At 45.1% G+C, this 18,379-nt stretch overlaps 1 protein-coding gene across 1 annotated transcript in view; it reads left to right on the forward strand.

Moving 5' to 3' along the window:
- Positions 1–18,379, forward strand: part of FYCO1 (FYVE and coiled-coil domain autophagy adaptor 1) — a 77,052-nt gene that overhangs the window by 11,068 nt on the left and 47,605 nt on the right. The window contains exons 3-8 of the mRNA XM_002813835.6: positions 3,123–3,229; positions 4,969–5,094; positions 9,086–9,192; positions 11,222–11,365; positions 14,688–14,778; positions 15,749–18,175. Coding sequence (XP_002813881.4) covers positions 3,123–3,229; positions 4,969–5,094; positions 9,086–9,192; positions 11,222–11,365; positions 14,688–14,778; positions 15,749–18,175 — 3,002 coding nt within the window. The remainder of the gene's footprint in view (positions 1–3,122; positions 3,230–4,968; positions 5,095–9,085; positions 9,193–11,221; positions 11,366–14,687; positions 14,779–15,748; positions 18,176–18,379) is intronic.

An 18,379-nucleotide genomic window follows, 5' to 3' on the forward strand; every position in this document is an offset into this window, starting at 1 on the left:
TTTGGCTGTTGCCAGTTGAAATTCAGCCCTTTCATTTTTGTTCACACAGCGAGTAATTGGAGTCCTCAGGTCACATCATATTGAAATATTTGGGTCTCAAATATCCACCTTGTTGTGTAAGGCTTGGAAAGCTTGCCTGGTTTCCTTTCAGAGAACTGTAAAGCCAGTTTGTAAACAAAACCATACACCCGGCTCCAGGATTGGGTCTGATTTCCATTAGTGCACATATGTGTGTTTTGAAGCTGCCTGTTAAGTCTTTGGCTAAATCCCAAACTTCTGAGCTCTGATGAAGTTGGTTTCTTTGGAAAAGAGTGTTCTTTCTCCCACTGAGCAGGAAGGACAGAGACCCACCTGTCTTGTTTTGCTGCCCAACCGGGTCCTGGCTGGCAGATGGCCTGTTGCCTGGGATGCACTGTAGGTCCAGGCCTGCTGCCTCCCAGACTTCCCTGAGCTCAGCGTTGTCCACTGAGAGAGGCTATGACTTGTATCCCTTATCTCACTGGAGAAAAGCAAGGCAGAGGAAGGTGCAGATAAAGCTTCATAGACTCAGGAGAAACGAACTATTTTCTTTTTGGCTGCAAATTCCAAGTTTCACTCTTTCAGATGCTGTCCCAGGGGTCAGAATTTTTATGTTTTCCATCCCCACTCATCACCAGTGCTGACCTTTAAGCTCTTTGGAGCTCTAGGATACTTGATACTACACAGTCTGAAGCTGACCACTTCCTCCATGCCTGCAGAGTCTGCTGTGACACTCCCTGACAGACTAAAGGCCCAGGCTCCTAACTGCTTGGACACCACAAGCAGTTATCTCCCATACCAGGAGCCATTGGCCTAGCACGACCACAATGCAGTTCTCATTCTGAAGTTCCAAAGTCAACAACAAAAAACACTTTCTCAGGCTTTTAATCTTGTGTCTACCATGCCTTGGGCCTCTGGGCACAATTTCATGGCATTTCATGTGCACCAGGCACTTTCTATACCAACAGCCTGGCACCAGTCTATGCTCCTAACCACTCTAGTCTACTTTCAGCTAAGACGTTAGATGCTTTTTTAAATCTACACAGAGAGGCAGAGAAAGTGAAGTGCCAGTCTCTGCAAATCTGAGTTTGCCACTGGCTTTAAGAGGTCTCTCCATAAAGTAGGCAGTCTTTTCTGTGTTTCGATATCTGGTTCTTGAGGATAACTTTGAGACCTGGAGGTCCTCATTGGGAGGGAAGAGGGTGAAATAGGGGACCCTCAGGTAGAGCTTCTGATCTAGACCATTGTCTATCCCATGTACCAGCTGAGTCTGGCCACCCCCAACATCCTGGGCTGATTTTAATGTCCTTTACATAGGCCACAGAGCACTTTGGTGGGAATTCTTGAAAGGTGCCACTTTCTCAGTACCCTCCACTTTCATCTGTTGATGAATGTCTTAATAAGCATACAAATCTACAGCATCTACCATGAGAGTGGAGTGTCCTTAATTGAGGCATCTTTGTGTGGTACACAGCCTTCACTCCTCTGCAGGGCAGCCCACTTATCCTCTTGGTGACAGCAGTTTCAAAGACTTTGGAGTCAGGTAGGGGTGTGCTCAGCTTCTGGCTTCTCTTTTAACCCTGGAAAATGTTGGACAAGGCCCTTCACCTTTCCAACGCACAGTTGCTTCCTTCATGTGCCAGGTGGGTTTGATGATAACACCCACTTCTCAAGATTATTGAAAGAATCAAATAGTAATTCCTGCAAAGCTAATATTACTTAGAGTATCAGAGATTAGAGCTGAAAATTTCATATTTCATGTCCAGAGTCTACTCCTTCAAAGTTTCAGGAGTTCCCAGATCAGGTTGCGAGTGTTTACCTGGCCTGAGGAGGCAGAAGGGTGGAGGAGGAAGGCTCTTTGTCTCTCCCAGGCCCCTGGCTCACTGGCTGTCAGTGCCAGCCATTGCAGACACTTCTAGCAAGGTACAGCTGGACAACAGTCACTTGTATGAATCAGTCCCAAGAACCTGTCTCCACCATTTGCTAATCTTTGCCTGAGGGGTCAGTGTTGATTACATTTTCAGCCATCTTAGGCTTGGCTTCAGTCCTGGACAGGTCTGCTTCAAACCATGGTTCTTGAGAGCAGGGGTTAGGAATTTAAGAATTGCCAGAGAAGCAGATAGTTTTGTGAAGCACATCCCAACCATCTCCACTGGGGAAATGTTTTCCAGGATCTAAACCAAATCCAGTGTCTCGATAGTCCCTCTGTCCCACAGCAGAGGCAGTAAGTGAGAGTCAAAGGTGGGTTTTCCTCTTTTCTACACAGGGAGGTGAATTCTCTTAGAAGTTAAGAGATGGGCTCTGGAGTTAGACAGCTCTTGAGAAAACCAGGGTTCTTATTCCAGCTCTGCTGTTTGCCACCCATGATCTTTGGGCAAGTGCTCTGATTTCTCTGTACACTCCTCATCTGCAAAATGGGGATAATCATAGCAGACTTCATAGATTCTAAATTGTACTTATTTTTTTTTTGACATTTTAACAGCTCTGAAACTGGAATGTATCTTATAATTAATTGCATCTTAGATTCATCGAAATAAGGCAATCCCTGCCTCTCAATGCCATATTAAATGAGAGAAATGCATGTAAAGGCCTAGCCCCTCAAGGACACTCAGTTAACAGAAGCAGGTGCGGTTGTCATTGTTGGAATTGTGATTATCATTACTATTATTTGCACATACTGGGTATTCTGATCCTGCGCTTACCTATAATGAGCAGTAGGATTATAGTGAAGAACCTGAAATATGGCTAGAATAAAGGTAAAGCTTTCTGGAAGTCAGTATTCGGGGACTGAATGATTCATCCACACAGCAAACATTTGTTGTCCAGCTACTATATACAAATTACTAGCCCTGGGTGGTGGACAGACAAGGGCGAACAAGAAATGTGCCCAGTCAACAAGCATTGTAAAGTATCTGTGGGCTCTCAGGACATTTCAACACTCCCTGACTTGGAGTTATATCTCATGGATACTTACATACCCTTTTATGTTTCAGAGGTGCTTTGTATCACTGACCACTTGCTCCTCATGCTTCCTGGGTTATTCCTGCTTCTCTCTCTGAGTTTAGTCACTATCTGGTTACATGTTCCTATTTGTTGTCTTAAAGATGCTGTGACAGAACTAAGCAAAGAATTTCAGGAAGCAGGGGAACCCATCACGGATGACAGCACCAGCTTGCATAAATTTTCTTATAAACTTGAGTATCTCCTGCAAGTAAGTGACACCTGTAATGTGTTGATTTTTGCACTGGTATCTCTTTTCTCCCTCTTGGGTGACTCATCAGCATTCAAGATATGGTTCAGAAAGCCCAAGGAGCCAGTAAGCCCTCGTGGTTAGATTGAAGGTCAGAGCAGTCCCCAGTGCCAGCTCAGTCCTCCAAGTGTGATCCTTTGGGGAATTGCAATGTTGCCCCTTAGGATGGCTTTGAGAATCAAGAACATCCTTTAGAGATTTAGGTCATTGTAAGGTAGGTCAGAAGATTACTGTATGGCAAGGATCTTAACTTTGGGACAGTTACATACCCCTTTGGGAGTTCAGTGAAAGCTATAGAGTCTTCCCAAAAAGACATTCGTGTATGTATACACACAATCACGCATTTTTGCAGGCAGATTCTAAGAGTGTGTGGACCCTTTAAAGATTATCCATGGGCTTCTGTTTTAGAGCTTTGCTACTCAATAATGTGCAGTCCATAGACCAGCAGCATCAGCATCCTCTGGGAGCTTATTTGTAGTATATTCTTGGCTTCCACCCCCACCTACTGAATCAGAATCTCTGGGGTCAGCCCAGTATATTTTCTTTTAACATATTGATGGTATAACTCTTATCCCTGCTTAGCCCAAAAAGTGCTGATGTAAAAAACACTGCAGATGTGGAAAAATGCATGCAACTAAAATAGGCAGGAAAGAAATGCTCTAGAAGTTATTTTAGGGTAGCAGTGGTATTAGGTGTTAAATTTTTTTCTATTTTTGTGTTTTGTTTTATCTAGATATCCTAATAACATATGCATATCTTTCTTCTGTAATCAGAAAAAAAATGCTATAAAATGTTACAGAAAGATATACCTGTATCATTGTGAACACCATTATTTTGCAACGCACATCCCACCAAAGCACGTAGTATGTGGGCCCACTAGAGGAAAGGCCCCTAACGTGCTAAAGGGCTTGCCTCTCTCATGACATTTCAGCTGGTTCTTTAACATTGTAAAAATGTTTTTGAGCTTTCTTTTTTTCAATTAAGCCCATTTTGGTTTTGGATTTGAAATGACTCAGAGCTGACATTTATTTAAATTTATTGTAGGTGTATTAAAACGATATTGAAACTTAAGTGTTGAGTAACTGGGATAAAAGGTCATTATCTTATTTCCCTAAGTCGAAGCATAGTTAACACTCTTCATATTGCCCTTAAGACTCTTTTCTTTTTCTTTTTTTTTCTTTGAGACAGAGTTTCACTCCTGTTGCCCAGGCTGGAGTGCAGTGGTGCAATCTTGGCTCACTGCTACCTCCGCCTCCTGGGCTCAAGTGATTCTCCTGCCTCAGCCTCTCAAGTAGCTGGGATCACAGGCGCCCGCCACCACACCCAGCTAATTTTTGTATTTTTAGTAGAGATGGGGTTTCACCATGTCGACCAGGCTGGTCTTGAACCCCTGACCTCAGGTGATCCATCCACCTCAGCCTCCCAAAGTGCTGGATTACCAGCGTGAGCCACCGCACACAGCCAAGACTCCTTTCTTGTATTTCTTTCTCATCCGTTAATAACACCTTTGGTGGTTTTCCACCCAGCTGTATGAACAGGGTATTAACACACCTTGATTTGCCAATAAATAAAAATAATGCCAATAAAGGGCCTCACCCAGTGCTGGCACCTAAGAAGCTATTGTTATTATTTATCATTTAAATGCTGGGATGAAGAGCAGTGGGTTTGGACCTTCTCTCCCTGTCCCTTTCCCTACCCAGTTTGATCAGAAAGAGAAGGCCACCCTCCTGGGCAACAAGAAGGACTACTGGGATTACTTCTGTGCCTGCCTGGCCAAGGTGAAAGGAGCCAATGATGGGATCCGATTTGTCAAGTCTATCTTGGAGGTAAGCTGAGCAAGCAGCCAACAACTTCGTGTCTTCCTTTTGCCTGCTTAAAGCGGCTCTTGCAGAGACCTTTGCTGCAGCCAGCTAAATGAGGAAGTGGGAGTTTATGGGTGGTAAAGAAATCTAGTCCAGGTATACTCAATGCCCATTGTTGCAGTGGCTCAAGCTTGGGGAAACCACTTCAGTGAGTGTTTACCAAGAGGAAGAATGCTGAGTCCTGAATGTACCTTAGGCCACAACCCACATGTTCCTTAACAGGGTGGCCTGTTCACATACATTGTAAGTCTGCTAATGGCAGCCCTTGAGGTATAAAGCATAGGATGGCTCCATCTTTTTAAAAAACTCATTTTCTGAGATAAAATTCTTTAGAGTTTGCTATGCTGCTTTCCCTACACTTTGCCCAGGAAACTTAGATTTGAAATGAGAATGATGTGGGATCTCAAGAGACATTTCTTAAAATAGTGATGTGCCAACTTTCTACTTTCAATTCTGAGCCCCTCAAGAGCAAAATGCCATGGATTTGCTGTTTCACAAAACTCCAGAACAACAAACACACACACATATTTCACATACACACTCACACTCTCCTCTCTGTTTATTTTCCACCCTCAACCCCCAGAGACTCTTTCTTCTCTCTCATCAGCCTATGCCATCCAGGAGTGCAGAACTTTGCATATCAGGGAGCAGGTAAACCCCTAGATTTGAGGCAGGAGGTTTGTACATTTCTTCTTTCTTTTCAGTAAGTGTGAAGTCACTTTAAAGTGAACACACCTGCTGCTTGGCTGGCTGCCCACAAATACCACAGCCTTAGGTATTCTGGGAAGGGCTCCTCACCAACCACGCCAGCTGGAGCTAAATGACTTTCTTCTTATAATGATGGTGTTAGATACGCTGACATCAATGGCTGGACATTTCCCACCATTTGCACCCTCTGACATCTGAGACGATGAGGAAGGATCCTAGCTCTAAAGGGCTGGTTCTGTGAGTTTCTTTAATGTCCATGTTAGTGTAGATGAGTCTTATGAGGTCTGGTGGGATACTTGGGTCCATGAGGTAGAGCAGTATTTTAATTTTAATGCATCGTAAATGTGGAAGGGGTTCTCTTTGTCACTCTCGTCTCTTCATTCCTCAGCCACTGCATCAGAGCAACAAAGCCTTTAACTTTATGACTTTGGACAGCTGAAGTCTGGAAATAAATTTAGTTTTAATTCCCATTCCCCAGGATTATGAAATGCTTGCTAAAACACATCTGCTTTTTGGCTAGTTTCTTCTTCTTTTCTCATAATGCAGACAGATCTTTAGACAGTCTGAAGCCATGGAAACTGACTTTCTAGAAGCAAAAAACATTCCTTGCTTGCATGAATGTTGGTGTTTTAGTGGCTGGCATAGGCTCTGCTTCCCATAGAGTCTTCATCTCTGTTGAAGACTGCTCTCTGGGGCATCACTGGTTGGAATGGCTTGGAACATCCCTAGGCTAAGTGAGTTGCTGGAGACTTGGTTAATTTTAATAATCAAGTAGCCATCTGGGTCTTTAACTGAGAGGGTAAGAGTTAATGGATAAGAAGCATTTGTAGGTACCCTCAGACCCCTTTGAGGTAGGAGGCAGCTATTTAGGCTAAAATAGGTGAATGTTCTAAGAAACCATTTCTGGAGATTCAGTATGGGCTCAGCTTGGACTGTGTTTCACTGTGATGAGGGTGTAGCTCGGCGTCGGGCTCATGGCACAATGACCTGGTTTAAAGCAGAATCAGCTCTCATGTACCCTGCAGATTTCCTATCCTTTGCTGCCGTTGTATTGCTTCTCGGGATAGTGTATGTGGGTTATGATTAGAAGCTAAAAAAAATTAAGGAATTAGGTAATGAAAGTGGATCCATAATCTCAAAACATAAAAAGGCCATGCAGCATTTTGATTTGCAGTACAAAGGAACTATTGTTCCCTTCCCCCTAAAAATACCTTTTAAAATAAATAGTTCCCTATATATATATATATATAAAATTAATTCAGTTAATGGGCCTGATTAAAAGTATAGCCTCAAATGTTTGCCATTAAAAAAGTTTTGATGTTCTAAAGGCTGGTATAATGGTAAGTTTGCCAAAAATAAGGACAAGTTCCTGTCTTTGGGAGCTTACGGACCTGGGCTGTGATGTAAGGGTCTTAATGAAATTCTGCAGGGTGTGTGTTTGTATAATTGACAGGCTTCACTTCACAATGCCTTGCTCACCTCTTTCCAACTGCCTGAATTTCCTGGTTATCACCACGAAACACTTTGTTCTCACCTCAATCGTCAGTGGAAAACTGATTTAGACAGGATATACCATCAAGATTCTCCCCCGCACATCTGCTGAGATCATCTATCTGCAGACATGTCATGGTGGTTTTTATAAAGCCAATAAACCAGGCTGCTGCCTGCCTTCACTTCCAGGTGTCCTGGCTGTACCCAAAACACACATGGGGAAATGTCTTACAGCTTCTGTAGTTAAAGAGAGTTAACACCTTTTTGTTTTTTAAAACTACTTCATATGGTATCATTTCCTTGAGTCAGCAGTTAAGAAGAAATATAGCTCTGAGCTAAAAGGTGCTATACACCAGGATGTTTACCCCATTGAATCAGGAAATATGTAGTACAGCCTTAATCACTGGCATTTAATGCCAGTATTTCCTGACTCAACATAGTGTCGGAATTAAAATCTGAATAGTATGAGGTATAGGAACCCTCTGGCAAACCACTGCTCCCCTTTCCCCCATCACATATACACACTGTAAATATTTCTGACCTTTGAAGGAGTAGGGAGGGTATTGGTCCCAGCTTACCCTACCCAGAGCCAGAGCCTGAGAGAGCAGGTACTTGTGGTAGGTCAGGAGGTTTTGAATTCCTGCCTACTTTCTGGGCTGACCTATCAGGAATATGAATCCTAATTTGCAAACTTGCCCAAGTGTCTTCTGTGGCTGTCCCTTTTATTCCATCCGCCTTGGCCATTGTATGCTCCCAGCTGACAGAGCCCTGCTTTGCATCCTCATGGCAGAGTCTCTGACCAACATATCCCATCTCCATCACAACAAGCTTTTAAGTGGTGAATTTAAGCCTCAAACAGTTACGGTCACATCTTCTTCCTCTGAATTGGATTTTAGGTATAAGCTCTGTGAGGAGAGGTTTTGAAGACAGGCCTGCACCTGGGCCTTCCTATGCCATCCATGCCAAACTTGTGAGACAGACCCATATCCATTTTATCCTTAGCCCAGTGTGACTGGGCTGCCTAGAGACACCCCTGGTCTCACCCCTGGGCTCCTTCTGATTCAATGTAGTGATTTGGCATATCTGATAAAGAACAGGAAATCCAACCAGGAAAGCATTGGCAGACTTGTAGATTTTACTGATGGTTTCATGGAACACAGATGAGGCAGTTACACGGCCACACTCACGCACCTCTGCCCTTGTCCCTTTCTTCCTCCTGCACATGTTTCTGCCAAGCCCTTTAGGCCCTTCCCCTGCGCCTGTTCCCCACACACCTTAAAAACAAACCAGCATTAGCTGAGCTGAGACCATCTCTTCCTCCTCAAGCTGACTTCTGGTGTGAGAAGTCCTTCATTTACCTACCTCCAGGTTTTACTCTAATATAAAACTGAGTTTTATTTGGTTCCTATCTGACTCCAAACCCAGAGATTCTGATAGAGCAGAGGAGGGAAAGTGACATTCCAATAGAATCCACAGATGTTTGGAAGCCTCTTGTTAATATGTCTTCCATGATATGTTTGCTGGAGTCTGCAGATTATTCTCAGATGAAGGCCTGCAAGTAGTTCACCCACTTCAAGCCTTACTCTCTGCAGTAAGAGTATCAAATGTGTTGTGTCCTTTGAAGGACAACATATAGGGTAAAATTGGGTGACATTTTTTGCCCTGTATCTGTGTTTCACAAACCATCTATGAGACCAGGTCTGTATTTGGATTTAGGCTGACAGCTCTTTGGCTCTATGTAATCTGCTTTTTCCAGCTCCGAACATCCTTGGGGAAAGGAAGAGCATTTATTCGCTACTCCTTGGTGCACCAGAGGTTGGCAGACACCTTACAGCAGTGCTTCATGAACACCAAAGTGACCAGGTAAATACAGGACAGGGCTGGGGTTTAGCACCATCCCGTGCAGAAATGAACTAAAGTTCATTAATAATAATGACAACTGCAACAGTAGTGCTCATCTGTGTCCCCCATGACACTGCAGACTCCTTCCACATCTATCATTGTCTTCCACCCCTCCTCCCAAAGCCCTTGACACATGTGGGCAAGTAGCACTGAGTTTTTATAGGTAAGTGAGGCTCAGAGGGGCTTAATGCTTTTCTCTAGGCCTCACCCGTTGCTCTCTTAACTCCCAATAGCAGGCATTTTCCCTGGTGGATGGCATGTCCTTGGTGCCAGCACTACTGGACAGACAGGTTACAGCCTTGGCCTCTCAGCAGAATCACCTGTGGGGTTTTTAACACTACTGAGCGTGGGTCTTCATCTGGCATACTGAGTGAACACACTGAAGACTGTGGTGGGCAGCCAGGACTGGGAGCCACTGCAGAGCTCAGGTCACGTGTGCAGTCAGCCTTTGTGCGGGTAGTGCTGAAGCCTCAAAAGGGAAGACAGAAGGGAGGAGAGAGGCAGGGAGTGAGTCTATAAAGGGGAGAATGGGTGTCAGCTTAGAAGCTGCAAATCGGGTACCAGTCAACTAAACCTCTTTGGGTTTTCCAGCATCTCTTGGCCCCTTTCCTTTTGGAGTATTCAAAATTTTTTTGAATCTAAAAAAACTACAAAGGGAAAACCTTTTGTTTCATCATGTCACCTTAAAGATTGATTTGCATAGAGATGTACTCGTATTTCTCATGCATGTGGCAGGCCTTGTGAATTGATGTGAGCTGAAAAAGTTTGCATATTTGATTTGAAGGTTATTTTGTTTTAGATGGTTGGTGAAGATCGTCATCAACAGCTTGACTTAATCACAGTTCACAGACAATAATGTCCCACTTTTTTGCCCACGCGGGAGTGCAGCGGCACAATCATAGCACACTGTAACCTCAAGCTGCTGGGCTCAAGTGATCTTACCTCAGCCTTCAAGTAGCTGGATAGGCATTTACCACTGTGTCTGTCTAATTTTTTACTTTTTATATAGACAGGGTCTCACTATGTTGCCCAGCCTGGCCTCAAATTCCTGGGCTCAAGTGAACCCCCTGCCTAGCCCTCCCAAAGTGCTAGGATTACAGGTGTCAGCCACTATGCCCAATCATCTTTTTCATTTTGGGCAGGGGTTGGGGTAGGGGGTTGGGTAGTCTTAACCTGTCACACAGGCTGGAGTGCAGTGGCACGATCATGGCTCACTGTGGCCTCTACCTCCTGGGTTCAAGCGATCCTCCTGCCTCAGCCTCTTGAGAAGCTGGGACTACAGGTACATGCCACCATGCTCAGCTAATTTTTTGTTATTTTTTTGGTAGAGATGGGATATTGCCATGTTGCCCACCCTGGCCTCGAACTCCTGGGTTCAAGCTATCCTCCTGCCTCAGCTTCCCAAAGTGTTGGGATTACAGGCATGAGCCACTGTGTTCTGATGCATCTTTTTAAAATTCTTGTTACTTTGCCTGAAATGAAACAACCACTACCTCAAAATGCAGATAACATTTATTTTATTTTTTCTCACCCTGTCTTACGGTGCAGAACCATTTCTGAATAGTTTGTTCCTTGGCTTTTAAATTGGTATCTGGACAGAAATTAGCAGTGAGTTTAGTGTCCCATATTGAGTTCTGAAAATGGAATAGAAAGTAATCTTTCAAAAAAGAGGTTTTCTTTCTCCTGCAATTGCCCTTTCTTGGCAAATAATTGATGTTTAAGGTTTCCATATCCTTTTTGAGAAGTAGATATGATATATATAATAAATGAATAAGCTTCCAGATCATTGCAGTAATTTCTTTGAAGGAGAGCAAGCTTATTTGAGAGTTCTGTTCTTCTACGGTGAAAATGAAATTGGTTTGTGTGCCTGTGCCTTTTAATTTAGTAACCTGAGTTGGAATTCGATGAGGCAGAGCCACAGTGGGAGGACTGATTAAATTCACACTTCCTTTATCTTTATTACTCTTATAATTGACATGTTTTTCTGCAGTGACTGGTACTATGCAAGAAGCCCCTTTCTGCAGCCAAAGCTGAGCTCGGACATTGTGGGCCAACTCTATGAGCTGACTGAGGTTCAGTTTGACCTGGCGTCGAGGGGCTATGACTTGGATGCTGCCTGGCCAACATTTGCCAGGTACTTTGAAGGATTGCTTGCTTTAAAAGACAGGAAAAGAAACATTTGAAGTTTTGAAGATTGCCACCAGTCTACTCAAAGCAATTTTGCTTGCTCAGTAAATTACACAAACCTGTTCAACTCTTATTCCAGCTCCTTTTACAGACTTTGTTGAATCATGACTAACAATAACATCTGAAGGCTCCAACCTTAAACCAACTTAACTGGCCAGGGCATGAGTCAGTGGAGATGTGTATTGCAAAAACCAAGGCTTTAAAATTTTTTTAAGGCACTTGTTGTTATGGGCATTGGGGGAGGAGTGGGCTTTTTCCCGTGCCTGTTCTCGTGGAGTTATTACAGAAGGCTCCTAAGCAGTAGGAGAGGAAGTGAAAGCCACAGCTCATCCACATAAGGGTTGCAGGAAAGGTGGCTGCATTTTTGTTTCTTCTTTTTTTCTTTTCTGAGGCCATCAAGCCAGCCATATCTTACACCAGTGTGGCACTCACATACCACCAGAGTCCTTACATGAGCTCCAGGAAGGAGGTGTGAGGAACAGGCTCAGAGGATCAGGGGACTTGACAAAGTCACCCAGCTGGTGGGCAGCAGGCCTGGGACACCTGACTTGGGTTAAAATCAAGTCCAGTGTTCTTTGTTTTGTTTTGCTTTCTGTTTATAAGGCTTTTAAAATTTAACATTCATATTTTTTATTAGGAAATACTTCACATATAGAGAAAAGTGGTGAATATGATAGTCACATGCAAACCACTAGGATTTAATTTTGCCATATTCAGATGTCCTTTTTTTATTTTTATTTTTTGTAGGGACGGAGTCTTGCCATCTCTCCCAGGCTGGTTTGAACTCCTGGGCTCAAGCAATCCTCCTATCTTGGCCTTCCAAACTGCTGGGATTACAGGTGTGAGCCACCACGCCTGGCCCAGATATTCTTTTTAAAACTTTTACATTTTGAAATAATTTCAGAATTACAGAAAAGTTGCAAAAATAGTACAAAGTACTCATCTATCCTTCACCCTGATTCCCTAGTTATCAATATTTTACTATAATTGTTCATCATTTTTTCTATTTACATGTTGATTTATTTCCTAAGCCTTTTGAGAGTAAATTATAGACTTGATCCTCTTTTCTCTTAAATACTTAATTATGTATTTTCTAAAATCAAGGACATCCTGTTATATAACTCAGTACAGTTATTAAAATCAGAAAATTAGCATTGATACAATACTGCTATCTAATTTACAGATCTCATTTAAATTTTACAAATTATCTCAATAATGTCTCTCATAATCTAAGATCCAATCACAGATCACGTATTAATTGTTAATTCATTAATTGCTATGCCTCTCTAGTCCCCTTTAATTTTGAACAGTTTTTCAGTCTTTGTCTTTCATAACATTGACATTTTTGAGAAATACAGGCCAGTTATTTTGTGAAATGTTCCTTAATTTGAGTTTGTCTGATGTTTCCTCATTATTGGATTTAGGTTAAGTGTTTTTGGCAGGAATACCTTAGCTGTTGTGTCCTTGTCAGCACACTGTATCTGGAGGCACACAGTGTTGATCTGTTTCATTACTAATGAGGTTAACCCTGGTCATTTGGGTAAGGCTGTGCTTGCCAAGTTTCTCCAAAAGTTACTATTTCTTCCTTTGTAATGAGTATATATCTTATGGGAAGACATGCTGAAATTACATTATTATCCTTTTTTCTCTTAAATCTGTCCTGTATTAGTTTTAATACCATTTGATCATTCTTGCCTGAAGCAGTTATTACCATCATCATTACCAGAGTGATTTTCTAACTCCATTATTTCTTTTACATTATTAGTTGGCATTCTACTGTAAGGAAGATCTTTTTCTTTTTCCCCATTTATTCATTCATAGCAGTATTGACTCATAGATTCTTATTTTATTCAATAGGTTGCATTCTGTCACTATCATTATTTATTTTGAAGCTTAAATTATCCCACTTATCCAATTACCCCAGTGGGGAGCTCCCTTCAAGCTGGCTTTTGTGGGAAGGTTTGGTTATATCTGATACTTTTTTTAAGAAATAAAATATTATAGATCAGCTAAAGCCCCACCCCATTGCCATCCTTTCTCCTTTGTTCCTCTTTCAGAAGTAATCATGTAATCAATGCATTTCATTCCCAGATCTTATGCTTTCATTATTACTTGTGTATTTGTAAATATTTTAGATATGTATATATATAGTTTTATTTTGTAAATGTTTTAAAAGTTTACACATGTTGAATCATGTGATAGCTATCCTTTGCAACCTGCTTTTTTCATTCTGCTTTGTTTTTGAGATTTTGTATCTGTTTATACATGGAGTTCTGTAAGTGTAGAGTTGGGTTGGCAAACCACAGCCCAGAGGGCTGTGTGGAACACAGCTTTGCCCATTTATTCACCTGTTGTCCATGGCCGCTTTTATGCTGACAGTGCCAGTTGAGTGACAGAGACCATATGGCCCACAAGACCAAAATATTTACTCTCTGGCCCTTTTCAAAAAACAAAGAATGCCAACCCATGGTGTAGAGAATTCTGTTGGGTGAATAACCCACAGTGTATCTCTTTCCATAGCAGTGTAGAGTTTGTGTGGTTTCCCTTTTTCCAGTTACAGTGCTGCCAAGAGCATCCCCACTGTCTCCTTATGTACATATGTGACTGTCTTCAGGGAAGATACAGTGAAGGGCAGTTGCTGGATTGTGGAGAGTAAGTTTGAACACACAATAATTTTAGATTTAGGAGATGATTCTGATGAAGTAAAAATGTGTTTAGTTTCCAGTGTTCCTGCTAAACGAGAGTTATCACACAAGCCTTTGTATTTCTAAAGCAATGTCATCCAATGGAACTTTCTGCGTGAGGGAAATGTTCTGTATCTGCACTGACCAGCCTGGTTATGTGACCTAGAAGCAGGCCTCCCAGCCACACTGTTGCTGTGTCATACAGAGCGGGTAGCTGAGCCCCCAGGCACAGTGTGACTCTTATTTACCAAACTGACTGCTGCTTGTTCCTCACTGGCAGACAAACTGAGGCAGGCACCAAAAGCTCAAGGAAAATTTAAACCAAATAGTGGGAAATACATGTTCATTTAATTCTTTTCTGGCAGTGGGAGGAAAGCCATGATGGTAAAACTCTGGCCGTGGAATTCATCTGTTACAGACCAGCGTAGCTGTGCTCTTTGGTGGAATCTGTTGGGTTTGACTTCCTTACATTCTACCTGGGAAGGCAGCCCCCTACCACCACCTGGTTGCCTAGTGACCAGCAAGGCCTCCATGTGTTAGGTTTCCTGCTCTGAATACAGGTATGTCTGTTTTGTGGCCCCACAGGAGGACGCTGACCACTGGCTCGTCTGCTTACCTGTGGAAACCCCCTAGCCGCAGCTCCAGCATGAGCAGTTTGGTGAGCAGCTACCTGCAGGTAAGGCCAGGAAGGCTGGGAATTATCTTACTATAGCTTCTACCAGGGTATGTCCTTGCCCCTAGCAACTCAAGGGTGATGTTCTCAGATACCCGTTGTTCCAGCCAGAGCAATAGAACCACTCAGTTATAGCTGCTATTCCCTGGAGTCTGGGTTTTTCAACCAAATAGAATCTAGGCTCTCTTAAAATTACATTCTTTTAAATGATTTTAAAGTATTTTAAAAGAAGCAGTTTAGCACCATGGTTAAAAGTGACAGAGTCAAATCCTGACTCTCACCTACCAGCTGTGACCAAGGGGAAATTACTTAACCTTCAGCTCTCTCGTCCACAGGATGGGGATAATAAAATTCATTCTAGCTCATAAATGAGGGGTGTGCATGCAGTTCTTAAGCATATGTGAAGTACTTACGGGCTTGACATATGCAAGGGCTCAGTCAATGTTAGTAGGTAGTGGCAGTTTGTTAATTTTTTTTAGAAATGTGCATTTATCACAGCTGTATATAGTTCTGTGGAAACTGAACAGCAATTAAAAAAATTAAAATGATCAATATAAGGAGCGTTAAGAGTAGAAAATAGATGAATCTTTTACCTTATTTTGTGGCTTAATCATGCCAGGAGTTGCAGGTATGGGTATGGCACAATGAATGAACAACAGCTTAGATATAACTGAATTTATCTCAGAGACAACGTCCATTAAGTTAATAAGGCTGAAGAAGGCTGGATGGGAAATGCAAGTCTGTATCTCAGTGGAGCTCACATGGGTGGCCTCATAGCTTTGGAATGTGCTGCTGAATCTGTGGCAGATGCTTAGAGCAAAGGAATTCTAGTCTTTTGAATAGTTCTTTAGACTAACCTTAGGGCAGGTAATGCCTGTATTTTTACCTCTGTTCTCATTAAACTCTAAAGCTTTTCTTAATAGCCCTGTAGCTTCATCCTAAAGCCACTTGTCTTTTGTGTTTTTCCTCCCAGACTCAAGAGATGGTGTCCAACTTTGACCTGAACAGCCCCCTAAACAACGAGGCATTGGAGGGCTTTGATGAGATGCGACTAGAGCTGGACCAGTTGGAGGTGCGGGAGAAGCAGCTACAGGAGCGCATGCAGCAGCTGGACAGAGAGAACCAGGAGCTGAGGGCAGCTGTCAGCCTGCAAGGCGAGCAACTGCAGACAGAGAGGGAGAGGGGGCACACTGCAGCAGAGGACAACGTTCGCCTCACTTGCTTGGTAGCTGAGCTCCAGAAGCAGTGGGAGGTCACCCAGGCCACCCAGAACACTGTGAAGGAGCTGCAGACATGCCTGCAGGCCCTGGAGCTAGGAGCAGCAGAGAAGGAGGAGGACTACCACACAGCCCTGCGGCGGCTGGAGTCCATGCTGCAGCCCTTGGCACAGGAGCTTGAGGCCACACGGGACTCACTGGGCAAGAAGAACCAGCATTTAGCCAGCATCCCAGAATGGCTAGCCATGGCTCAGCAGAAGGCAGATACAGCATCAGACACAAAGGGCCAGCAAGAACCTATTCCCAGTGATGCAGCCCAGGAGATCCAGGAGCTAGGGGAGAAGCTTCAAGCCCTAGAAAGGGAGAGAACCAAGGTCGAGGAGGTCAACAGACAGCAGAGTGCCCAACTGGAACAGCTGGTCAAGGAGCTGCAGCTGAAAGAGGGTGTTTGGGCCAGCCTGGAGCACCTGGTGAAGGAGATGGCCCCACTCCAGGAGGAGTTGTCTGGGAAGGGACAGGAGGCAGACCAGCTCTGGCGACGGCTGCAGGAGTTGCTGGCCCACTCGAGCTCCTGGGAGGAGGAGCTAGCAGAGTTGAGGCAGGAGAAAAAACAGCAACAGGAGGAGAAGGAGCTGCTGGAGCAGGAGGTCAGGTCTCTGACCCGGCAGCTGCAGTTCCTGGAGGCCCAGCTGGCACAGGTGAGCCAACATGTGAGTGACCTGGAGGAGCAGAAGAAGCAGCTCATTCAGGACAAAGACCACCTCAGCCAGAAGGTGGGTATGCTCGAGCGGCTTGCTGGGCAGCCTGGCCCAGAACTGCCAGTGGCAGGTGAGAAGAATGAGGCCCTGGTCCCTGTGAACTCCAGTCTGCAAGAGGCCTGTGGGAAGCCAGAGGAGGAGCAGAGGGGCCTGCAGGAGGCACAGTTAGACCATACCAAGGTGCAAGAGGGCAGCCAGGAGGAAGAGCTCCGGCAGGCCAACAGGGAGCTGGAGAAGGAGCTACAGAATGTGGTTGGGCGTAACCAGCTCCTGGAGGGCAAGCTGCAAGCCCTGCAGGCCGATTACCAGGCTTTGCAGCAGCGGGAATCAGCCATCCAGGGCTCCTTGGCCTCCCTGGAGGCCGAGCAGGCCAGCATCCGGCACTTGGGTGACCAGATGGAGGCGAGCTTGCTGGCTGTAAGGAAGGCCAAGGAGGCCATGAAAGCCCAGGTGGCAGAGAAGGAGGCCACTCTACAGAGCAAGGAGGGCGAGTGTCAGCAGCTGCGGGAGGAGGTGGAGCAGTGCCGGCAACTGGCAGAGGCCCGGCACAGAGAGCTTAGGGCTCTCGAGAGCCAGTGCCAGCAGCAGACCCAGCTGATTGAGGTCCTCACAGCAGAGAAAGGCCAACAGGGAGTTGGCCCACCCCCCGACAATGAAGCCCGTGAGCTGGCTGCCCAGCTAGCCCTGTCTCAGGCGCAGCTGGAGGTCCATCAGGGGGAGGCCCAACGGCTGCAGGCTCAGGTGGTGGACCTCCAGGCCAAGATGCAGGCAGCCCTGGATGACCAGGACAAGGTGCAGAGCCAGCTAAGCATGGCTGAGGCTGTCCTGAGGGAGCATAAAACCCTTGTGCAGCAGCTGAAGGAGCAGAATGAAGCCCTTAACAGAGCCCATGTCCAGGAGCTGCTGCAATGCTCGGAGCGTGAAGGGGCGCTGCAGGAGGAGAGGGCCGATGAGGCCCAGCAGAGGGAGGAGGAGCTGCGGGCCCTGCAGGAGGAGCTGTCCCAGGCCAAATGCAGCTCCAAGGAAGCACAGTTGGAGCACGCTGAGCTGCAAGAGCAGCTGCACCGGGCCAACACGGACACAGCCGAGCTGGGCATCCAGGTTTGTGCACTGACCATGGAAAAGGAGCGAGTGGAGGTGGCACTGGCCTGTGCTGTCCAGGAGCTCCAGGATGCCAAAGAGGCAGCCTCAAGGGAGCAAGAGGGCCTGGAGCGCCAAGTAGCTGGCCTGCAGCAAGAGAAGGAGAGCTTGCAGGAGAAGCTGAAGGCGGCCAAGGCAGCAGCCAGCTCACTGCCTGGCCTGCAGGCCCAACTCGCCCAGGCCGAGCAGCGGGCCCAGAGCATCCAAGAGGCTGCACACCAGGAGCTCGACACCCTCAAGTTCCAGCTGAGTGCTGAAATCATGGACTACCAGAGCAGACTTAAGGTAATCCTAGCTTCAACCACTTGGGCTCTACCCATCTCCCTGGGCAGGCCTGGTGGGTCCGTGGGAGGATGCACCTTTAGCCGTGAGGCAGATGAGGGCTGGAGAATGTACTGTGAGTGCAGGCAAACACCTTGTGGCCCTGTCCTATCACAGCTCCCAGTAGCATCTTTCTCTCTGCAGGAGTATGTTAGGCGCAGAACATTG

This window comes from Pongo abelii, chromosome 2 (genome assembly GCF_028885655.2).
Source record: "Pongo abelii isolate AG06213 chromosome 2, NHGRI_mPonAbe1-v2.0_pri, whole genome shotgun sequence".
NCBI lineage: Eukaryota > Metazoa > Chordata > Mammalia > Primates > Hominidae > Pongo > Pongo abelii.